Below are 24,035 nucleotides of genomic sequence, written 5' to 3' on the forward strand. Positions count from 1 at the left end.
CATCAACGATGCTGCAATGGAAGATGTCAGTTGCTTAAAGACCATCAAGACAAAAGTCTGCTCAGCGAACAGGATGAAACCCAAGAGCTCTGAGCAGGGCAGGTTTTTCACCTCCTCCGGACCTGGTCACAGCAGCCTGGTTACTCACCTCCACGGGAGGTAAAAACCAAAGGCTGCCGGCACCGGAGCTCGCGCCGTGACTCAGCAAGGCGGCCATGCCGCAGCAGCAGCTTACAGGACAGAGGATGAAGGTCGTGTGTCTCGGAGAGGCAGCACCAGGAAACGACTTGCAGGGCAAAGCGTTGGCTTATCTAGGTACACCCAGCTAATTCCTACTTCTCCCGAGGAAGGGTACGCCCCGGTTCCTTTCCTCCTCTGGGGAATCTGGTCAGAGAGAAGGGGTGGGGTGTCCCACACTTACCTCTGCAAACCATCTTCAGTCTTCATAGCCATTAAGTTATCCACCACAGCAGTGTTCAGCCGGGGGGACTGAACTTCCCACCGAGCGGAGAACACCTACACAGGTTCATTTCTCACCTTCATCCCATGTCCTCCCGGTCTCCGCCTTCACTGCAGAAAGCCACAGGAAGGGTGTCTCATTTCCCTTCCCAAAGAGAGCAGATTTCCAGGCACAGGGAATGGCTGCAACACCAAGCGTGAGGCATGGGACTGGAGGGGGAGGACAGGGGGGACACAAACCCAAAAACCCAAAAAGTGCAGGAAGGGAACGGACAGTGCCGTTAAGGGGATTTGAAGGAGACCCTGAGGAATCTACGAGTCAGCAGGTGCTGGGAAATAATCCTCTTCCACCTCAGCTCCGCTTACCCATCCTGTCCCCGAGCCCTTACTGGTATAAGCGAAGCTTTCTGCTCGTCCATGCAATTCCCCCAGACTTCGCTGGATTTGGACTGCCGACACAAGAAAAAGATAGAATAACCTAAGCCACACTATGAACCTCAAGTTCTAAAAACCTCCAACCCTCAGAAATCTGCTCTACCTGCTGTATTTAAAATAGCAGGACTAGAACAAGCGCGTGCTGTTTCCCTCCTGGCTGCAAGGCAAGGCTTTCCCCGCAGCCATTAGCTGGGCGGCTTGGTGTCGTAGTTCCCCCGCACCACCTGGGCACACACTCCGGGGGTGCAGACCACTAGCGCTGGCAGACGGACACGCACCCTGTTTTTAAGTAACCTGTGCCGCCTATTTCTGCATAGAAAGTCGCTGACAGGCCTGCGAGACCCCCGCGTCCAGCAACCCCCTTCATCGCAGAGCCCGCCAGGCGCTTCCCGTTTATTGTGTTGAACGCAGTGTCCAAGCTGCATTTACCCGGCCCGGCCAGCCACTCCGCCTCTGTGCCCTCCAGTTCCGACATCCCCCCCTGCCCCGCTCCAACACGATCTTTAATTCTTTAATTCTATTACCACCACCTAATACTTTGTTCCAAGCCTGCTGAGTAATGACTGCTGACGCTTCATTACTATTTCTGTAAAGAAACCAAGCTTTAATACATTGAATTTCTGCAGAGGAGTGACAAGAACTGTGCTTGCTGTCCTCTCTCTGCCTACGTGTTTCCACAGGGCAGGGAAAGAGCCAAGCGCTTTATCCTCAAGGCATCTTCAGTGTCACAACTGTGTGATCCAGTTCAGAATGAACTAGATTAAAATAAAAATAGCTCAGAAGAGAGCTAGAATACAAGCAGTGGGGGAAACCAGCCCGTGACCAAACAGCACCTATTACCTTTAGGTCTCTTCCTTAAGAGAAACTTCTGCACGAGGTTCTCTCGCTCAAACCAAAACCTCCCTCAACTCCTCCAGAGGTGCTGGGCTTCGGTGTTTCCTTCATCAAAATAAAGTCTGTTCAACTTAGAATTCAACCTACATGGATTAGAGCAATTCAAAGCAATAGGGTAAGCAGCCCACAGAGCACGGAGGAAGAGCGAATTAATAGCTTCCTTCATGAAAGCTTACCTTCGAAGAAGTCAGCAACAGAAATCATCACCATTTTCTTGCAGACATTTATTTTTTATATTCACAAGAAGATGAATGTAGAAGAAATTTACGTAGATGCTAGATCAAGGCTTTTGTTCCTAACTAGAAAGAAGTCACTCTCAGCATTTCCATTGTTCTCTTAGAGCAGGGCTGACATTTCAACCACTGTGCTCTTTTACTAATGCTTTTAAAATCAAATTACCTAAGAGATGAAGGCAATACAAGGTAACAAACGGAGGTAACGCCACCTCCGGAAAAAAACACTGCTTGGATCACTTCACCCAGTCACCCCTTTCGCAAGCCTCTTCACCCCATCTTGATCTCATTTGGTCACCCCTGGTTTCCCGGCTGCTGCGCCAAACAAGTAGCCCAAGCCAAAACCCAAGCAGCAGCAGAGTTGAGAGCAATCGGTTCACCCACTTTAAGAGACTATTTCATCGCTACAGAAACTGATAATCTTTCAGAGACCTACAGCTTCCACCTTCAAAAGACAAGCACATCAGGACAATTCCAGATGGTACACTGAAAAAATGAGGCCGTTTTATTGATGATTAGACTCTGCACTGGCAACAATCATTAAGCTAATACAGACAAACTTCAATCAAAGCACGAGCTTTGAATCAGAAGTCGTAAAGTGACATGATGCCTTAATAAATTAAGGAAGTTGTTAATTTCTCTCCGTCATCAACTCTTCACTTGAAGTTCTTTGCAAACTCCTCTCCTTTCTTAATAGAAGCCTTCAGCTCAGACATGGCCTCAGCAACCATCTTCTCTTCAAAGGCGGAGATCTTGCCAATACCTAGGTTCTTCTCAATTCCATTTTTCTGAGGGAAACAGGATTTAAGGATTAACCATTCATCGAATGACCTAAAGAGTAACTTAACAGCTCTGATTAACATCTCCGGCTGAGATGGAGACCCAGCCTGGGACCTCTGTCATCTCTAGCCTGCCAACCCTGTGCTTCCTGGCAAGGCTCGGAAGCCTCTTACCACCTGTAGCAACTTCTACAGCCTTCACAAACTTCTCATTCACCGTTCACAAGCGTGAAACTTGAAGCTAGCCCATCAGCTCCTTCAAGAGGAGACTGACACCAACTGCTCCTTCATGCCCCTTCCCGTCTTCAAACCCACCGTTTGGCAAGAGAATTTCTCTCCTCCGGTGTATGCCCTTCGCTTGCCACTGGCTTGCAATCTGAAACTGCTTCAGAGTTGCACTCCTAGGTTTTCGAGATCTCATGCCTACACCTAAACCCTTCCCCCTTAATACCCCTCTACTTCCATTCCCTCACCAGCTAGCCCCTAAGACAGCACACACCATCCTTTGCATCCCAGCAGCCACGACAGGGCTGCAGCATCCTTGTTTTTCACTCCACCCACAGGGTAAGGCTGACAAACGGAACACTTCCTTCAGAGTTCAGCAGAGGTCCTGAACGCAATCTAGTAATCCTAATCCATGCCGTAGCTCCCCACGTGCCTCAATTTCTGAGGGATTTGCTTGTAGCAAGTCAAGCTGAGGAGACAGGATTGCTGACTCCGGTTAATCATATGAAAGCCCTTCATCAACAGGCACTGACTTGAGGCAAGCGTGACCTCTTAAGACAAGTCTGAATCCCTGGTTACTCAGCGACCCGCAGTCTAAGAGCCGATAAAAGCAGCAGCATCCCTGTCAAGCATGAGGTATATGCCCAAGTACAATACCCAAATATTCAAGAACTCTTAAAGGTACGCTCAGCTGTTAACTTCAGCGATACCTCGCGTTAGACTACGTTGAAATCACTGAGTAAAACCCACAAGACTAAATCAGTAGCTGCTGTTTATAAGCCTTATCATGTAAAGTACATACTCCCAGTAGCAGAGGTGTAGAGAAGTACGGGCTCTCCGTCTCTTCCGATCGAACAAAGGCACATTCAATAACCCCTTCCTTTCCATTCATTGCATCCACCAGGGAGAACACAAATCGAGCGCCAGCATAGGCCATAGACAAGGTGGCAGATCCTGTAAAAGTGAAATCACTTTTAGAAGAGATCGCATTGAAATTTGATACTTTCTTTAGCATCAAAGGCCTCCCTACTGATACGTTTACAGAGCTGCAGTGTCATTGACGTCAAGCTCACAGCCAGCTGGATAAAGCAGCAGCTTTTGGCCAGCTACATGATATTTAGTCGACCAGATTTATAGGAAGAAACAGCTTGATTTGACAGGGAAGATTCTTTTTAAAGCCATACATAGCATGGGATCAGTTAAATGTTTAGTCTTACCTACATACTGAGCTGCTTCTAGCGCCACAGTTCAGGCAGTCGCTGACATGGCAGAGCAGCTAGATTTGTAATCAGCAGTTCATAATTCTGCACCGCAGTTGCTAAATAAGACTAAATTGAAGGGGACTGCATCCATTCAGCTGGCCAACAAGAATTACTTGGAAGCTGTAGTCAAGAACCAACCTGCTCCTGCTTTAGCTTTGACAACTTCAGTGCCAGCTTCTTGAATTCTCCCTGTAAGCTTTTCCAGTTGATCCTGAGGAAAGTCCACTTTTGGTGTGCACTAGATTGGAAAAAAAGTTGTTACTGTCAAATACCAGGACCCCTCCAGATTCAGCATAAGGCCACCCACAGGATGCTTTTTGTACCATTACAGTTGTTACCAACAGTTCTCAACTGGGAAAACGTTACCCCAGCTCACAGACTGTGTGACACTGACCAGCTGCAGGCGTTCACCGAGGCTGCTGGTTATTGCACGGACTGTAACAGGAACCTAGCCATGCTCAAGGACAAACCACAGCTTGACAGCAAAACCAGGGCTTGCCGTCGTTACTCGCTACTGTGAAGTCCTTTGCACTAGACGGATGCCCTCCAAGCGTGTAACAGGCCTTAGGAATTTAAAAAAGCCACCTCGTAAATATTTGGGTCACGGTGGAGTTATGGAAGTCAAGAGCCTTACGAAGGATCCAGTCTGCCAGCAGTATTTGGGAAGTTACTGAACCTTCAGATACAGCTACACAAGTATGTTAAGCACAGCTGTGTCTGTCCCGATTGACTGTCTAAGCTGCTCCAAAGCCCTCGCTCTTATTCCCTACGAACGCCCTTCTGTGAAGGATACTTTATTCCCCACCTAGAGCAAAGCTTTTCCCCCCTTTCTTGCAGATTGCGCCTCGGCCATGTCCTAGGCATCTCCTCGTGAAGCCGCAGCCTGCTTTAGAACTGCATTTCATTCTGGCTTAGATGCATGAAGGGAGCCTCTCCCTGACTACCAGCCATTACCGAAGCAGGCCTCCCCACACAGCTTGAGCTATGCCTCCTCATTTCAATGCTGCGCGTTGGAGTGGTGTTTTAGTCCACTACGACAAAATCAATTTCATTTTCCTGCTGAAGCAAGGTATTCATACCATGAAATACCCGTCACAAAAAAATAAAAACCGAAACAAACAGTGCCAAGACATCTGAAGACCCACACTACACCTCAGTTCTTATCCCAAACTCCTGGAAAGCTGGAACTATTTAAACCACCCAGAGGAGTTTAGATTTAGCTCACTGCCTTCCAGTATCCTGTACCTCATCTCAGAATGAAAGCAGCCACGAGAGCAGGGAAGACTGCCTCTGCTGCATCTTAGCACGTTACATGCCCTCACAAAGGCACCTCACACGCAGCAGTAACTATGACTTACCTGAGAGATCAGAGGGATGATAGTCTTCCCGGCATGGCCACCAATAACTGGAACACTTACTCGAGCTGGATCTAAGCCCTAAGAGAAACATGAAACCTTCCAGCTTCTGAAGCAGACGGACAAGAAAAACATTTCAAAACGCCACGCTTCATTTTCTGCCCGGGGTTTTTGGACACATTTCTAACCCAGTGCTACACAGGGCAGAAGTCTCAGAGGCAGCTACGCTCCAGGGACAAAGCCAGATCTACACAGCTGAACTCCAGGTTACTTTGATAACTTTAGACAGTTCAGGTAAATAGCAGCACAAGTACAAACTCCACCAGGGCTATTAAGAGCAGTAATCCGTTACAGCTCCTGAGACTTTGCAGGCTATCCTGCAACAGGCAGCACAGTTTGACTTGCAAATACATACCACAGTTCAACCCTCTCCTCCGGTTGCACCAGCAGGGTTGAAAATGCCAACAGAATTAAGGCGAACCTGTAGCTCGCTCACAGGGGACAGCTATGAAAAGGAAAGGTCAAAGTCCCTTGAACCACATTTTGCAAGAAACCCTATCCCCAGGCTCCTCTAGAGAATGAAAACAGGGAATCATTGCCTTCGCCTCTAGCTCCACAGAAATCCGAGCTCTTTTGGCTCTGTGCAGTGATTTTAAAAGCATTTTTGATAGATCTAATGACCAAAGCACACCATATCCCGCCCCCAGCATCTGTTACTACGACCTACCTTTAGTTCAGCCACAAAAGTGTTCGCTCTGACAATGTCCAGCGTCGTAACACCGAAGATTCTGTTGGGATTATACACACCATGCTTCTTGAAGACTTCTGAAGTTATTGGGATGGTTGAATTTACCTATAAGCAAGAATAGGCAAGCATTCATTAAAACCAGAGTAATAATGAAGCCAATACACGAACTGAACAGGCCAGTAAACAACTCGAAGTATACTTCCAACTTGAAGTCATCTGTAGCCAGTTATTTTAATTCCTAAATTGAAGAGCAATTTACAGTCAGGCTGGAATAAAAATCTTCCATTTTAAATAAATTGTTCATTCACGTTAAAGGCTCCTCCCTTAGTGAGCTAAGACTTCTATTCCAGCTAATACACCAGCATGTATTATAACCATAGTCATACAGATGTTGAGACATTAAGCACTTTTATACCCAAGTTTCCTCTGGCTTCAATATAGCCCAAGAAAAACATTGGAAGAGGCTGCCCAGGGAAGTGGTGGAGTCCCCATCCCTGGAGGTATTTAAAAGACGAGTAGATGAGGCACTTAGGGACATGGTTTAGTGGGTGGTGGTGTTGGGTCGACGGTTGGACTCGATGATCTTAGAGGTGTTTTCCAACCTCAATAATTCTATGATTCTATGATTCTATGAAAAATGGGTTAGTAGAACCAGGGTTTTACTTCTTTTCTGCAAATACCCTGTGGACCTTAAGGATACTGGTCAAAACTAATAGGAACTCACAGGCTACTCTAGTATTCTCATTCCAGATTTTTTTTCTCTACGCTTTCAAGGTCTCCAGAAAATGCTTACCGGGTTAGAAATAATACAGATCATGGCTTCTGGACAGTGCTTTGCACAGGCAGATGTCAAAGTAGCAACAATGCTAGCATTGGTGTTGAACAGGTCATCACGGGTCATACCTAAAACATACCCAGTACAATATTTTAAGTTATCCATAGTCTACTCATTAATGGGCAAGCAACTCGGATCAAAAAACAATACTCTGCTCTGGATAGAGATATGTCAGCTCCTGGTTTCATATATCAAGAGAAAACTCTCCAGCTGCAGTAATGAATTGGCTCCAAAGGCAACTCCTCTCACTAATAAAAGATTACTGCCCTTTCAGATAGATCAGCCCTTTTCAGGAGCAACCAGCCCAGCTGCCAGTTGTCGGAACGTATTTCACCTGGGCAGCTTGAAGCACCTACGGTATGACCACACCGACCCACACCAGTACACCAGTGCTGCTCCTAAGGCGAATTCTCCTCCCCCTCTGCAGTCACCTCCACAGCTACAGTTTGAATGCCAACTGCTCTGTGCAAAATATTGCTAGTTGCATAGGTGCCACCTCTCATTTCTGTTGCAGCAACTACTTTAACCATGAAAAGTAAAGAATTAGGAAGAAGTAGGAATTAGAGTCTAGAGTTTTGTTACATTCCCAATAGGATACTGAAAAACAGTAGAAACGGAGTAGGTCAGAGACCTTCTAGGAAGGCTTAACAGCATTCAGAGATGCTCAGAGAAGTTATCATACAAGTAATGCAAAATAACTGGATTCTGTTCTGCTGAGAAATGAAACAAAGAACCAGTTTTCTACTACAGTACTGCTCTGGGCAAGAAACGCTAAGGGAGATTCAGGATCACTTGAATGAAAAGTCTTTGCACCTCACCCCTACATAGGAACTCCAGAAATCAATTCTCCCCATTTTAGGAGGGACAATCTAAGACAGAGGCTAAACCAGGTGCCTGATACCACAACAAGCTCTAGGTCAGCGTCATTAACAGACCACTTACATCCCAAGCCAACACTGAGCGCACCAGAAAGCGCCAGACACAGCTCTACTTGAATAACAGTACTGCAATGAAGCCCTGGGGCTTTTTAACAAAGAGAACGTACCTGGTTTTCTAGGGACTCCCGCAGGAATAACCACAACATCACAGCCCTTCAGACATTCTGGCAACTGCTCAGGTCCCAGGAAGCCTGGAATGGAAGACATTCAGGCATTATGTTTTTGCCAGTTATTAAATATCTGACACTTTGAAGTGCAAAATTACACCTAGAGGCACCCAAATCCTTTTTAATTTAGCCTTCAATTCAGGCTTACGCTGAAAAGCAAAGCAATACAATTATGGATGGACTCTCAGAAACCAGGGCAACGTTGTATGCTTGTTTCAAAACTTACAGAATGAGAGTGGTGGGAACCTCACATTCACCTGTTTTGAAAACCCTCAGTTCCTCCCGTTACGTGTATTTACTCTCCGAAAGACGCTAGCTGGGCACTACAGTCAGTGCCCCCAAAGAATTGCAGATAGGCACATTCACGTAACATGTCACCTCTTGGTGATCTTCAGAGAAAATGAAGATCAGATTAAGTTTTGATTTCATCAGAACTTGACAGCTGTCCCTTCAGAAAAACAGCACGCAGAATTTATATAGACACCCAGGGAGCGTTAAGTCTATTTGCAGTCAAACTTTTAAATTCGACGCTCAAGCTTTTTTCCAAGACGATTTTACTGAATGTCTCCTGCCCGTTATTACGAATTCCCCTTCAACAGTGCAACCATAGACCATTCTCATCTCCATACATATCAATCTAATCAGCTAAACCTTAATTAGTCATGCACAGCTTGAGGAAAAGCTACTTAAACCGGTATTAGGCTTCAGGATCGTGTGAAGATTCCCCTTCACAAGCACAGCAACGGGCATCTCCACGTGTCAGAGACACCCGAGAGGACCCCTTCAGAACACAGATCATTTCCAGCGGCTCACAGTACCTTTAACGTTCGCTCTCGTCTCGATGTGGCTGAGGTCAGCTGCAACGCCCGGAGTGTGAGCGATATCATAAAGGCTGAGCCTGCTCACCAGCGGGCTGTTCTTCAGGAGAAGGGAGAGAGGCTGGCCAATGCCTCCCGAGGCCCCCAGCACTGCTACCTTGGCATTGTTCTGAGGAAAAAAGATGACAGACACGTTGTAGAGATGTTCTGGTAGTTACTGCAGCAGTGACCTTGGGATTTCACCACACTTTCTTTACTTTTAGTTCTATTTCTCAATTTTTTTATCAAGCACCATGCAAACCGGATTGCCTAATCCCCCAGAAAGCGATCATCACTACAGCCTCCCAAAGATCCTTGAGGTTTATCGGTAGGACAAGATAGAGGAAAACGTTCTTTTGCAACGTGAAGCTCCAAAGGGAAGCAAGGCTAGGCAAAGTAACCAAAAGGATCATCTTTCTTCCAATGGAAACCTCTGCCTCAGGCTAATGCCCGCTACCCTGTGGACCTAGCTCTGACTTAGGGCAAAATCTGGTTTGCAGTTTTTCTAGTTTTCATCACCAGTATCAAAAAAAAATATGCCTTCCCACTTGGCAAATCAAGACATCTAATGGACTACAGTAAACGTAATAACCATTGTACACATGTGAAGAAAATGTATACGCCTGAAATAAACTCAAAATAGTACCTGCAGCTGCCTCAAGATTGAGGCCTGAGAACATTAAGTGACTATAATTTCCAGCTTTGGTCAAGCGTGGCTGAGAAGCAAATAAAATCAACTCTGCTTTGTTGCCCTGGTGAACCAATTTTACTCTAACGTGCTCTCTAGAAGAAAGTTATTTCTCTCGAAAACGCCTGTGCTCCTGTTTGTCGAGAAAGCGTCACTAGATGAGAGGAAAGCTACTTTAAAAGACTAGAAAAATCTTAAAATGCAACACTGCCAAAGTGATGGAGAACCAGAGGCTGTCGCAGAGATGTAACACGTTAACACAATTACCACTGATAAGGACATTTTCTGTCTCGCCGTCTTACCAGATAAAGCCATAATAGCTCCAAGTCCCCGCTCGAACAGCTTAATTATTATGCTATGACAAGAAATAATCTACCCAAAAGCTCGACCAGCCTAACCTCAGCTCAGTTTTTTCACTACTGCAACAAATGTAATTTAGCATAAAACTCTCCAAGGGGAAGCAAAGTCTAGCATTAGTCACTGCTATGCCCCATATTTATGACTGAGCTGATACCACGAGGTCGAAATCTCATTGCTAATAAATTTAATATCTATAAAAATAATTACACAAACCTCTCTTGTAAAGCGTATCTTTATAGCTGCGATAATCATTTTGTCATATGCTACCAGGAACTATTTACGTTAGAAGACAGAGGTCGGTCTCTATCTCCCTACCACGTAGAAGCGGTCCTCTCCTGGTATGAAGTCACGCACGATGGATTTCAGCATATTAAGGATTACTGTTAAACCCCCAACCGCCAGCTTTAATTCTTCGTACATTTTAAAAGCAGGGACATATTTCAGTAGAGGAAGGAAGCAGCAAGCAACATTGCTCATCATCCATTGCGTACTATCCGAAAGAGAAGTTCATCTGGAACTAGTAGTTTTGGCCAGCCAGCTTACGCCTGTCCGGGGAAAGGCACGAGCTCCCCGGCTAAGAGCCGCAGGGCGATGCCCAACGGCACGGGCGTTGTACGGGGCAGAGAGACAGCATCAACCCAGCACCCCCAGAACCGACACCCCCCACACACACACCGCCCCCCAAGCTCCCTCACACCACTTCACAGACACCCCCCCCTCCTCCCACTGACCGAGGCGGTGACACCCGCCGGCTACGGACGCCCACAGCCCCTCTCCGCCGCACACAGGAGGGCCGGAGACCGCCGGCGGCCCGGCTGCCCCACAGCCCCCTCACAGAGGCGGGCCTGGGCTCGAACCCGGCCCCGAGAGGGTGCGGGCCCGGAGGGAGTGCGGTCCCGGGTTCGAGCCCCGAGGGGGTGCGGGCCCCGAGGGGGTGTGGGCCCGGGTTCGAGCCCCGAGGGGGTGCGGGCCCCGAGGGGCTGCGGGCCCCGCGGCGCCCCCGCCACCGGGGCGGGCCAGCGTGGGGGCTGGCGGCGGGACGTACCTGGGCGGTGGTGGCGAGGCCCCGGCGGAGGGCGGCGGCGGCGGCAGCGGGACGGGCGAGGCGGGACAGCATGGCGCGACAGCTCCGGTGACTCCAACGACCTCCAGAGCGCGGCGCCTGCGCAGGGACCGCCCGCCCCTCTCGCGAGACCGCCTACCGCGCCGGGGCGGGGGGGGAGAAGGGGGAAGCCTCGCGAGATCTGGGTGACGTCACCCCTAGCGACCGCCGGGCGTCCCTCCCTAGCAACCAGGCGGTGGGAGCGGGCCGCGCGCCGCCGTTGCGGCGGCAACGGGTCGAGGCGGGCTGTAAGGAGGGTCGGCGACGATCGCCGGGTGGTCGCGGGATGGCGGGGACGGCGCTCTGCGAGCCCCGCCACCTCTACAACATCCTCAACCAGCACCGGCGGTTCCCCCGGCTGGCGGAGCCCCGCTACCTCTGCCTGCTGGGTGAGCCCGCGGGCGGCCGGCCCGCCGCCTGCCTCCGCCTGCAGCCGGGCACCGCGCGCCGGCCTGGGCAGGCGTCCCGAGGAGACGGGGGTTGTGGGCCCCGGCGCCCGGGGAAGAGCACACATGACTTCTTGTCATTACCGGGGCCTTGCAGTTAGGGCGCTTCTCCCGCCCCGTTTCGGGTGCCGTGGCCCGGTACTGCTCCGGCTTTCATCCCGTGCGCTCAGCAGAAAGCAGCCGCGCTAAATATGTTTGGCCATTAGCCTCTCCCGGCACTTAGCCCGACAGCAGAGGGCGAATGAGGAAGTTTTCTGCCTGTTGCTGTCTTTTCCCTTGCATTTGGCATCCAGCTTCCCTCTCTGACCCGTCCCAGGGACAGACGCTCTCCCCAGCTGCTCCCGGAGGTTTTAGAGGTGGAGAAGGTTTCTTGACCATTGCACAAAGATAAGCATTTGCATCTTGCGGAGTGCCACTACCAGAAAAAGGGTGCCTGATATTGCGATATTATTAAATGTTTTGGTGAGGGAGTCAGCCAGTTTGGGAGTGGGGTTGGGGTCTCTGCGGTGCCCCTCTCCCCATCTCCGGGGCAGCGCAGAGGCAGAGGTGCTGGATGCCAGGAGGTCAGAGCAGGCCCAGCGAGTGGGGCCAGGCTAGGCCAGAGGGCAGAGCGGAACGGAGCACGGGACTGGCGCTGTGAACGCGGTGGTGCCACACTCGGGTCAGGACTAAAGCTGCTGGCATCACTTGGTGTTACACATAGACTCACATCAGGCTTGGGGTTCCTTATGTTCACATCAGAAAGTCTCAGTTCCTAAGAAACTGAATCTCTTTCTCTGGTTGACGTCAGTGCCTGAGTTCCCACTGACTCAATTAGCAACGGGATTCTACCTTTAAAGCATCAAATAAGCCAATTGCTCTGTCTTGGTTGTTTTTTTCAGACGCCCGTACCCAGCGCGAATACGATGAGAGCCATATTATTACAGCACGCAGGATCGAACAGGTGAGGGGGGATTACCGCTCGTGTGAACCATCCCTGGATTTAGCAATTAGCAGTAAGACAAAATTGGCTTAAAACCCAAGGGAATTGTCCCAGCCTCTCCCCTGCCTGCTCCAGCCATGTTCCATTTCTGCCACAGGGGGGATGTATTCTGTCACAAAGCAAAGGTGGCTTCAGTAGCCCAAAGGATTGGCACATAGGAGCTGTGTATCAGGAAAAATATTGCACAAGAACTAACATACTGTAGACTTGTCTGACAAAGGACGGTGTTGGCATCTTTACCATCGCGGCTGATGAAGCAATCCGGCGTAGTTTGCGTCATTTCTGAATTCTAACTGGGTCTTTCAGAGTCAAGACATAGCCCCAAACCCATCCCATAGCTATAGAGTAGTAACTTGCAAGATGTCGGTAGCGTTGATGCCACAAGAAAAGTGCGGAGCCGTGCTCCTGATAGAATTCCTCCGTGATTTTGGCAGAGTCCTACGGGGGAGTATCTGGTACCGGATTCCGAGGAGTTGGGGTGTGTCAGATACTGTGTGGTGTATGACTGCGAGACCAGCTCTTTGGATTGCTGTGACTATGAGGAAGAGGAGAAAGAAAAAGGTACCTGTGACCCATGTCAGTCAAGACCTCACTGCAGGATAGAAATTCTTCCCATTCCTCATTTAATTTTATGAGCTTATTAGAAGAGATGCAAATTTACCCAGTTTTATTTGAAAAACTAACATCTGTGCTGTGCCTCTGGTTTTTCACTGTGTTGCATATGTTCTTAGGCTTCAAAAATCCAGATTTTTATTTCAAAGCTTCCTGGCAGGTCTGGTTTCCTATCTGTGGACTGATCCTTCTGAAGTTCCTTGTCACGTGTGAGGAATTGATTCTTTTTTTTTTTTTTTTTCCCCACATTTCACTAAGATTTGGGCTTGTTCAACGATTGCCTTTTAGGGAGCAGTGCTTCTTCAGAGATTGAAAACACTGACTCAAGTTCCATATGTTCACGGAGTGAGTACTTCCTTCTCTGAGGGTTATAAAAGGCTTTCACATTGTCATATTTAAAAAGATTTAGCTTTAATGGGGGTGAAGATTTGACGGAGGTCACCGAGAAATGTGAAGAGCTGGAAACTTTGCCCTGTAATTGTTCAGTCTTCCTTGAACCACGGAAATATTTAGCTTTCACGCATCCTTTGGCAAGGAGTTCTGCCATATGCAGAACCACTTCTGTATGTTTGTTTGGCTCCTATTAGCTTTTTAAAGGCTACTGTAGCTTTAGCAAAGATTTACATCATTTTTTAACGAAAAAATCTAGGAGTGTAAGGGGAATGAATAAAGCAAGCATGTTCAGAAATGCTCGGCGGTGAGATATTAGCAGGGGAAGGTGTGAAGAATCAGAAGCGGGTTTCTATTGTGCTGGTCTGTTTCTAATGCAGACGCAGCTAGAGGCAAGCGGGATGGATCCCTTGGGAGAAGGAGGGGGAGCAGCCACCTCACATAATTTGCTTCACTGAGGGGAGTGTTTAAAACACTTGTGACGACTTTATTCGAGATACCTCCCCCTTTGCCTAAAGCAGACTAAAGAAAAGGGCCTCCGTAAAACTAAGATTATTAGATTTAAATTAATGCTATTTCCCTATTATGGGAACTTATTACAAGCCTTTCCCAAAGAATAATGGAGGGGGAAAAAAAACTTTATCTAGACCTACAAAAAAAAACAGGAGAGGAAGAAAAGATCAGGACAAGAGGTGAAAAGCAGCATGCCTCGTTACTGACCTGCAGCAACAGTTAAAGAGTAAGTCCAGCTTTTACAAGGCTTTCTGCAGACCATTAGATGAAATGAAAAGGAGTTTGCTGTCGGTGTCCGTGGGCCAGATTTAACCCGTGGAGTTTAGAGCGATGGAGGCACTCTAAACCTGCCCTGGCAAATGGTTTTTTGATCTCATTAGATGCTGAGGAAGGAACTGCCGTCCAATACGCCAGAAGCTTAGAGCAGTTCACCCGCCATCCCGTGCTCGTCCTGAGGGGAGGATACAAGCGTTTTTCAGCTTGCTATCATTTTCTGAGGACTCAGAAGATATTGTGGATGCCTCAGGTGAGATGACGCTAATTTGCAAGTAGAAGACATTAGCGTTCGTATTCAACTGATGATGGCTGATGAATTCAAGTTAAATGGTGTTGTAAACCTGGTATCAGAGTCATTTCAAACAAAGGAATTAAATGTAATTTGAGTTACTGTGCTTGCCCTGAGTCTCGCCACTAATTCTTTTACAGCCACGCTTTGCCTTTTTTATCCTTCTTCTATTGCGTGAAAAAAGGCTCATGAAAACAAACTGGGAAGGTTTCTCTGATAACCCCAAAACCGGCCTACTGGAGAGCACAGATAACTAAACAAACAGTAGCAAATGATGAAAAGAAGCAGGTTCCTCTCCAACACGTGGTTATCTGGGATGTTACACAGTAAATGTTTTCAGACAGAAGTACGATTCCTATCAAGCACTGTGTTCCACGTCTATAAAGCATTTCATCAGGAAGAATCACAAAGGAAGCGCTGCTGCATTGTCTCAACAGGCCCAGAAAGAAAACAGCCATCCACTGGAACACTGGTATCCTAATCGTTTGGTTTCACCTACGAACATTGATCTGCTTAGCTTATGAGAAACAGTTACCCTTTTTTCACATCTAGGACAGGCCCCGAGGCAGGGCAGATTTAGAGGGCACTGGACAGCGGAGAGCATCTCATTGCAATATGTCTTTTGTTTCCGTTGTTCCTGTTCACTTCTGGTTCACACGAAACAGCCTGTGACACGGTGCTAACCCGTGGGGTGCTACAGCGCAGGAGAGACAAATCAATTCACTTTGCGCTTCTTTGCGAAGGGTAGCAAACTGCTGAACTTCCCCATCAGCTTCAGCTGGACCCAGAGTACCTCCTCGCCTCTCAGTTTAAGCTGTCGTTCTCTGTTGCTTTAAACCGTTCGGCTGCTGCTTTGTTCTGCTGTAGCGTTAGCCGAGCATCGGCGGGGGACGTAGAGGCACGGTTGGCCGTTTGTGGATTTTTGCTCTCAGCCTTCGCGCTGCAGACACCGGAAGCAGCTGCGGACTCGTGTCGTGTCACGACGTGGCACCTGCAGCTCTGCAGGTGGCGGATGATTTCATTTCGCCTCGCAAACAGTAACCGGGGAAAACATCAAATGAATCTGTTATGCTGCAGTCCCTCCAGACAACGTGAAAAATATATGCCGCCTCCTGTTTAGTTAGGATTTCTTTCAAGTAATGCCACAATGACAGCAATGCTGTTAATTATTCTTACTAAATCTAGCAAAGACTTCAATATACAGAAAGCCCAGGTGATTGAATGAATCATTACACTAGAAGGCATCATGGGCTGTTGACTAAGTGTGTGTTCAATTCTTCACGTGACTTCTGTTTAAGAACTTGCCAAGCTAATAGGAGCAAATACACTCTCTAAACTGAGCCTATGGTTTCTCTCCGGCAGGAACTAGACAACTTCCAGCCATACCCTGTAGAAATACTGCCTGCAAAGTTATATATGGGCAATTTCAAGCAGGCCTGTGACCAACAAATTCAGAAAGATCTGAAGATCAAAGCACAAGTCAACATCTCTGAACAGCCTGCAACACCGTAAGTTAAACAGTTCAAGGTGTACTCTCACCAATGGCTGCGCCTGTGAAAAAAGTGAGGTGGCACAGCACCAGGGCCCATTCGCGGAGGAGTCAGTGCTTGTGAACTTCCAGGGAAACCTCTGTTGTTCACTGCAGATTCGAGTGCTACTTCATGCTCATTTTTCTGATCGCTGCTCCAGAGTTAGCACAGCAGCAATGCAGCCCTGCAGCCCTCTACCATGACGTGGGCGGATTGGGTGAGAGGAGGACTGGGAGGCCCTTGGCATTTCGAGTCTATCGCACACCACCATCCTTCAGGAAGAACCTACATCTCTGAATAGCTTTCAGAGCAAAATCTTACAAACACGTCAGTGTAAAAGCTAAATCACCGATGTTTCACGTTGTTGGTCTTCCTTACCTACATCTGTGCATGACCATTGTGCTCAGTCCGTAGGCCATGCTGGAAATGCCATTTCACACAGTGAAAAATCCCGTGGCATTTCTCAAGGTGGTAACCAAAACAAAATAAGTAACAAATCCAGTTACCTACCCCGGTGCGTGTGTACCAGCAGACGTTTCTCATGCCTTTGGCTCCAGAGGAAAAAATTCAAAGGTCTCTACACCGTGGGTAATCTTCCCATGCCCTCTACATGACATGCTTTCACATTTCAGAAATTCCTCACTGACGTTTTGCTCCCTTAGTTCACGGAGTTGAGTTCTCTGAGCTTGTGGAGGGAGGAGGATGCTGCCATATGTCGTGGTTTAATCTCAGTCGGCAACTGAGCACCACGCAGCCGCTCGCTCACTCCCCCCCCACCCGGTGGGATGGGGGAGAGAATTGGAAGGGCACAAGTTAGAAAAAGTCGTGGGTTGAGATAAAAACAGTTTAATAATTGAAATAAAATAATAATAACAATAATAATATGATAATAATAATAATACACAAAGCAAGTGATGCACAGTGCAATTGCTCACCACCCACCGACTGATGCCCAGCCAGTCCCCGAGCAGCGGCCCCCCCCCGGCCAGCTTTCCCCAGTTGATGTACTGAGCATGACGTCCCATGGTATGGAATGTCCCTCTGGCCAGTTTGGGGCAGCTGTCCTGGCCGTGCCCCCTCCCAGCTTCTTGTGCACCTCCAGCCTTCTCAGTCGGTAGAGCATGGGAAGCTGAAAAGTCCTTGACTAGTGTAAGCACTGCTCAGCAACAACTAAAACATCGGTGTGTTATCAACATTGTTCTCATCCTAAATCCAAAACACTGTACCAGCTACTAGGAAGGAAATTAACTCTATCCCTGCCAAAACCAGGACACCATAGAAAACCACATGAAGTGAATTGGGAGGCTGTGTTCACAAAACTGCCAATGTGCACACTGTGAAGGCACCCTCGCCTTCAGTTCATCTGTTTTCATTTAGCTCCCAGATAAAGGAAGCTGTAGGCTAAGTTAAGACATCAATACTGATACTGTGTGCAATGGAAAATCAGTAATTAAACTGGTTCTGTATCACAAGCACCTCGGTGTCTTACCGTAACAAATCCCTTATCATAATGTTAATGGTGACGATGATGAAAAACTCACACATGTAACAGCAAACAAAATTATCAGCTTGCCTCCAACAAACACATTTTTTTCAAAGCTGCTTCTCTGGTCCATGTCACGCTCTGTGCTCTTTTTCCAGGTTGGCCGAAGGGGGCAGATATCTCCATATATCTGTTCCAGATTCACTCGAAGCAGATCTTTTTTCTTCCTTTGCCACCATTTGTCATTTCATAGGTGAGTCGTTCCCCATCTGGAATTCCTGACACCTTGCTCACTCTAGGATATTTGATGGGAGTGACTGCAATTCACTCGAACAGGAAGCTCAGACAGGAGGGTCGTAATCTTTCAAGATCAGTATACTCCCAAGCAATCCCACACCCTAATGGATACCAGAGCTGCCTTACTAACCATCCTGATGGACGGAGAGGAGATTTTACAGGACATCTGACTCTGATGTTCCTACTCATTTTAAAGAATACCTCACTCCCTGATAATAGTGAGCTTTCCACCCGATCTGAAAAGGCTTTGCTGCAGGATGTCTGCCAGGGCTTCATAGGATTCCCTCCTATTCCTTTGTTCTTAAATACAACCCTTTCACTCCTACCAGCCCAAATCTTCAATCACCAGAGCTTTATTTGAACACGAGTGTGACACGCGTTGGAGAACTTACCACAAGATGCTGCTAGTCTTTGTGATTTGCAGTGCAGACCCACCGTAGGGCCTAGGAAGACTTTCAGGTTGGATGGCATAAACCTGCCTTTAGCTGATTACATCAGAGAGGGCAACAAAAAACATACTCTCCAGCTCGGTGCCTGCAGCAGCACAGCAGGCATAGCTTCTGCAGCTCCATCCTGTGATGGCGTCCAATCGTGTCGTTATCTTTTATCACACTTATGAAATAACACCTGCCACAGACCAAGGCCCTGCTCAGCTGAGTGTTGTACAGACCCAGAAGCAAAAGACAATCCTGTCCCCACAGACCTTATAATCCAAGTACCAAATCAGAAATGACAACTGGACACAAAGAAAGAAACAAGGAAACAATAGTTCAGGATACAATTTTGTAGTCCTGAACTGAATGTCATGATCTGCACGCATTGAAACCCAAGTATCGAAATCCACTTACTTGCCTTTCATTTTGCGCCAGGTTTTTTCCCAGTAGTGTTTCAGAAGAAAGTTTCTTTCTCACATTAGTTTGTGGAAGTTTCCAAAACAGACTATAAGAGTTTATTAGCTGCAGCTCTTGTGGAAGTGTATACTGTTTACTTGATAGTCTAGAGTAGATTACGTAAACTGGAACGGTTATGGGTGAACACTAGACTAAAATACTCTGAGAGGAGTGTGAGTGTCCTCATGCCAGGTGTATGTTGGAGTGAGGCCATTTCTACTCAGGTCTTAGAACAGAACTAGTATCTCACGATAGAAATAAGTCAGAAAACTCTGGTTTAGAGCTTGAAGAAAAAACCACAAAACCCCACAACCTCTCGACAGCAGTAAAAGAAGAGGCTTTGCCCTATGAATTCTAGAGTTTGGTTGCTGATATTCCAAAACCACATCATACTGTCTGCTCTGGAGAGGGAGGGAAAGAATTCAAAAGGTTATTAATAAAATATAGAACCTTTCAGGCATAGGTAGCAGAGTTGATGTGGTTAGGAGCGAGTGACAGCATCATCTTAAAGCCAAGCGGGCTTAGCTTTTGTAGAAAATGAGTTTGCTGACCTTAGCAATTTTCACTGCAAAGTATCCTTCATAAAAATATCATAAAACCAATGCCCTAGGTGGCACATACATGCTTCCGCCGATGATCCCCATGGAGGGGTAAAGGATTTGAAGTCTAAGTCCCTCCAGTTTGAGAGCTGACTCCTCTAGCTTCAGTGGACGACAGTTAGGCTTGCATTCATCAGAAATTTTAATACCTTTAAACCTTTCTGGGAAGAGTTTGAGTAGCTGATGTGATGCTGACCACAGCTGATTGGTCATGGTAGGCCACTTTTCTTCAGTTATCTGATGTAAAGGTGGCACTGATCTGTCATGAGGCATTGACTGGTCATTGTCATTTGGTTCTGGTCTTCAAAGCCACATTTTAACTCAGTGGATTCTTAAGAAAGGCAAATGCTTACAGAAACGGGAGCTGGCAGTGCCCGTCTGCTGCTGTCAGGGTTCACGAGGGCTCCTGTCGCTCAGGCTGCTAGCCTGTCAGCTGTCACTGAATTAGAGCTTGACTGTACAATTGCAAGCTCGATTTCCCAGATCACTAATTTGTGATTGGCATTTCTTTACTCAGATGCTCAGCTGGATCACGGAGCGGTGCTGGTGTTCTCCAGCCTGGGGATAAGCCGGAGCAGCACAGTAACCATGGCCTATCTTATGCATTCCTGCCAGTTTTCCCTGAAGGTACATCACTGTCGTATTTCCCACAGACACTGGCTGGGTCTGCAGTTTATTTCTGTTTCTGAAGCCTCATTACTGTAGTAAGATATTATCTGTGCTTTCATGCAGACTATCCACCCGATAATGTAACAGATTCTGTTATAGCAGATTGTATCTTCTTTGTACCGTTAAGGAGGTGGCTTAGGTGTGATTTTGGATCTGAGAGTCCTTACCCTGGCACCTGTGATATTCTTGCATTTCCCTACTTAACTACAGGGCTATAAAAATAAAGCTGTGGTTACGGGACTTAGTATTTCTGCTCTCCTGGATCTGAGAAAGAGCATATCTGGAAGCTACTGGAGTTGATCCCATCTCTTGATACCATGGGGTTACAGGGAAATTCAGAACCCAGTGCTTGCAAGGCTCTGATTTACCACTGGGCTCAGCAGCACTGGCTTCTTCCAAAATCCTATTTTATTTGTCCAGAAGCAATCTCCTCCCACAGGTAGTACTGTAGAGAAATCTGGAATGGGATAATACTAGCCCAGGAGGGATGTACAGGTTAAAGGCCAGTATGTTCTGTTCCATAGCTCTGAATAACCTAAGAAAAATAACGAGGGACGGCTGAGAATGACCCGGCTGTGCAATAGCCTGGCGGCCTCTCCCCAGGTGCCAGGCCCTTTTTCCCTTTGTATGGGCATGGTGCTGCTGTAGGCACCATCTCATGGTGCCGGCTTAGCACAGAGCAGGCTAGTTCCCATGGGAACTGAAAGGCACCTCCTTAAAAATCTCGTCCTTGTTTGGAAAGTGTTTCCCCCTTTGGGAGCTTGAAAGGATTGATCCAAGCTTCACTGGAGCTGGGCCTGTATCTAATCATTTAATTGATTTTGTGCAAACATTTGCAACATAAGAGGAAGTCTCTTACCATCGCTGTGTGCCAATGGGTAATTTCAGGTTGAGCGTGCCAACAGGGCTGCAGACACTATTTCGTCTCTGCTGCTAATGCTGGGTGTGATTGCTTCTGCACCCTGCTAACCATTCCCTTGCAAGCTAAATTACTGGAGGTGCTTGCAACAGCAGTGCAAAAGTCAAAGGCTGATCCTTGCAATTGCTCTCAGTTGGTCTGTCCTGGTTTCGGCTGGGACGGAGTTACTTTCCTTCCCAGTAGCTGGTACAGTGCTGTGTTTTGGATTTAGGATGAGAACAATGTTGATAACACACCGATGTTTTAGTTGTTGCTGAGCAGTGCTTACACTAGCCAAGGACTTTTCAGCTCCCCGTGCTCTACCGACTGAGCAGCCTGGAGGTGCACAAGAAGCTGGGAGGGGGCACAGCCAGGACAGCTGACCCCAACTGGCCAGAGGGACATTCCATACCATGGGACGTCATGCTCAGTACATAAACTGGGGAAAGCTGGCCGGGGGGGGGCCGCTGCTCGGGGACTGGCTGGGCATCGGTCGGCGGGTGGTGAGCAATTGCATCGTGCATCACTTATTTTGTATAATCTATTATTATTATTATTATTATTTTCCCTTCCTTTTCTGTCCTGTTAAACTGTCTTTATCTTAACCCACGAATTTTACTCTTTTTTCCCGACTCTCTCCCCCATCCCACTGCGGGGCGGGGAGTGAGCGACCGGCTGCGTGGTGTTTAGCTGCCTGCCGGGTTAAACCACAGCAGGTATCAACAGGTCGGTCTCAGCATTTTACTAAGTGCCAAAAAAAAGAAGAAAAGGTTGACACGGCAGTGGCGTGCTGCGGCTGGCCTGGGCGGTGCTTGCCCACTGTTGGCTAGGCAAAGCTCTCCTGGGGGATTCCCCTGGCAGACAAGTTTGTTTCTTGCAGACGAAAGCAGTGCAACAGAGTCCCGTGTGATCCTTCACCCAATCTAGGCAAAGATCTTTGAAAGCTTCAAAAGACATGGATATTGCAAAAGAAAGGCAGATTTGGGATGTGCGGCCCCTTATGCTATTAGTAATCGATATGTGAGTAGATCTATTGAGTTCAGGGGAACTACAGACATCCACACCATGGGCCCGGAGCAGTAAATATTGGAAGATCAGCCTCGGAGCCTGCAGAATCACTGAGATTAGAAAAACAAACCAATGGAGCGCTATCATCTAACCTTTGGTCTCATTACGCTTAGGCAATCCTCCGAGTGCGGGGGGCAGTCTATTTTAAAAGCGGGAAGGTGAGCACTACTGGGTAAACCCAAGGAATCAGCTGGAGTAAAGCAGAGTAATGCCAGTGGATCTGCCCTGCGTGTAGCAGAGTTCCCAGCTGATTACATGGAACTAACAAACAATTAAGATGGCTGTAATTAATGCAGTGGGATAACTGGAGCTTCATAGCTGCTCTGCCACAACAGGTCACACCAATCCAGAAACATGATAACCTTTGTTGCTTACCTGTGAATAGCTGGTACTTCGCTGCTTCGCTTATCATCCGTGGAAGAAACGGCATTTACGGTAGAAAACCCAGGACTGCATTGCCCCATCAGTGTAAAATAACACAAGGTACCTGCCAGGTAGTGAAAGCAGCCTGAGCCGTCCTCGTATCCAGGAGAGAAGAGTACGAAGGTGACGGGCTTCTCTGAAGTTCACATCTTCATCCAGTCTGTCCCTGCTTCGGTAGCCAAAGTCTTATCTGCAGGTTCTTGCTGTCCAACACGGGGAGTAAATACAAAGCTGTGTCGTTCACGAGTGTAGCTGCTTCATGTTAATACCCGAGATTCACTTTCAGTTCAAATTCCTAAGGCTCCTTTGCTCTCCTTCTGTTTACAGAGAGCTTGGGACTACATTCTGAAATGCAAAACGAACATGAGACCACACCGGGGCTTTGTGAAACAGCTCTCAGACTGGGAGACCCAAATCTACGGGACCACGATCACAGACGTCTCTGAACCAAATTACTGACAGGTAGCAAAGAGAACACCCAGCGGGGAAAGGCGCTTCCCTGTCCGTACCACCGTGTCTGTAGAAAGTTACTTGAACCCTGTTTGAGAAAAAAGATCTTAACGTGATGGAAAGGCTTTCCTCTTTAGCTCCGTATTATTTGGGGTCAAGTTTTGGAGCCGATAGGGGAACTCACCTGTGCTGTAGAAGGTGGCAGTTTGGGGAAAGCAAGTCCTGCAGGGTGTGGCCCACTACGCACCGCCCGTCTCTTTTGTAAGCGAAGGGGATTGTAACCACGTTATCAGGCATGCTCGTTACCTCAGGTACGGGGAAGCCATTAGGGTTATCTCTGAAAAGGTTCGCCCCATCCGTAGCCTGGGATGGTAAATTTAGCGTTTGATTGCACCCGCATCCAGCCCGGAGAGGTGACGACAGAAATTTCCCCGTTTCAGAAGTTCCTCCGCTCTGCGTGTGCCTCCTCAGCTGCCCGCGGGCGCGGACACGGCCTCCGGCAGACGCGCTGGTTGGATTGTCTAGCAAGACCACGCTTCCCCCTTGCCACCTTGTAAGACAACGGCCTAACCGCTTGGCACGGCCCGGAGCTTCGGAGCATCGATCCCGTTACGCGAAACCCAAGCTCGGTGCCATCCCCTCTCTTGTAATTCTTCGCGTTGACGTCACAAAATAAAACCTTACGGAAAACGCTCCTGGGCTTTCCCTGCGCTCTGCGCTAAGGATTCACCGGGGGGGGGTTCATTTTGGACCATCCCCCTGGGTTTGTAAGTCGAATACGCGGGGCCAGGGACGGAGCCGGCCAGCCCTTGCCCCCCTGCCGCTGAACGCACACCGCCACCCGCCCGCGCTGGCAGCGGGCGCCCGGGAAAGGCCCGCGGTTG

The 24,035-nt window shown here is 48.0% G+C and overlaps 2 protein-coding genes across 4 annotated transcripts; one reads left to right on the forward strand and one right to left on the reverse strand.

Moving 5' to 3' along the window:
• Positions 1-2,498: 2,498 nt before the first annotated feature.
• Positions 2,499-11,411, reverse strand: MDH2 (malate dehydrogenase 2). The gene is made up of 9 exons (XM_076354242.1): positions 11,281-11,411; positions 9,149-9,317; positions 8,271-8,354; positions 7,184-7,293; positions 6,370-6,495; positions 5,646-5,723; positions 4,426-4,525; positions 3,828-3,979; positions 2,499-2,809 (listed from the first exon to the last, which is right to left on the reverse strand). Exons 1-9 carry the CDS (start codon positions 11,350-11,352, stop codon positions 2,678-2,680), a joined length of 1,023 nt encoding a protein of 340 aa, XP_076210357.1. The 5' UTR covers positions 11,353-11,411; the 3' UTR covers positions 2,499-2,677.
• A 148-nt stretch (positions 11,412-11,559) lies between these two features.
• Positions 11,560-23,843, forward strand: STYXL1 (serine/threonine/tyrosine interacting like 1). Of its 3 annotated transcripts, none has more exons than XM_076354634.1 (10): positions 11,560-11,726; positions 12,665-12,726; positions 13,200-13,326; positions 13,636-13,722; positions 14,661-14,806; positions 16,208-16,353; positions 18,016-18,110; positions 20,161-20,270; positions 23,029-23,163; positions 23,592-23,843. In XM_076354634.1, exons 1-9 carry the CDS (start codon positions 11,624-11,626, stop codon positions 23,158-23,160), a joined length of 1,008 nt encoding a protein of 335 aa, XP_076210749.1. In that variant the 5' UTR covers positions 11,560-11,623; the 3' UTR covers positions 23,161-23,163; positions 23,592-23,843. The 3 variants fall into 3 exon arrangements, with proteins under 3 accessions (XP_076210749.1, XP_076210750.1, XP_076210752.1); XM_076354635.1 differs by having other exon boundaries at positions 13,666-13,722; XM_076354637.1 differs by lacking the exon at positions 13,636-13,722.
• The last annotated feature ends 192 nt before the right edge of the window (positions 23,844-24,035 follow it).

This window comes from Aptenodytes patagonicus, chromosome 17 (assembly GCF_965638725.1).
Source record: "Aptenodytes patagonicus chromosome 17, bAptPat1.pri.cur, whole genome shotgun sequence".
Lineage (NCBI taxonomy): Eukaryota > Metazoa > Chordata > Aves > Sphenisciformes > Spheniscidae > Aptenodytes > Aptenodytes patagonicus.

Excerpts from the sequence above, each read along its gene's own strand:
- MDH2 (XM_076354242.1), bottom strand. The coding sequence starts at position 11,352 with ATGCTGTCCCGCCTCGCCCGTCCCGCTGCCGCCGCCGCCGCCCTCCGC. Across the intron at positions 7,294-8,270 it reads GGGAGTCCCTAGAAAACCAG|GTATGACCCGTGATGACCTG; the intron begins GTACGTTCTCTT and ends GGTATGTTTTAG. Across the intron at positions 3,980-4,425 it reads CAAAGCTAAAGCAGGAGCAG|GATCTGCCACCTTGTCTATG; the intron begins GTTGGTTCTTGA and ends TCACTTTTACAG.
- STYXL1 (XM_076354634.1), top strand. The coding sequence starts at position 11,624 with ATGGCGGGGACGGCGCTCTGCGAGCCCCGCCACCTCTACAACATCCTC. Across the intron at positions 14,807-16,207 it reads AGATATTGTGGATGCCTCAG|GAACTAGACAACTTCCAGCC; the intron begins GTGAGATGACGC and ends TCTCTCCGGCAG. Across the intron at positions 16,354-18,015 it reads TCTGAACAGCCTGCAACACC|GTTGGCCGAAGGGGGCAGAT; the intron begins GTAAGTTAAACA and ends CTCTTTTTCCAG.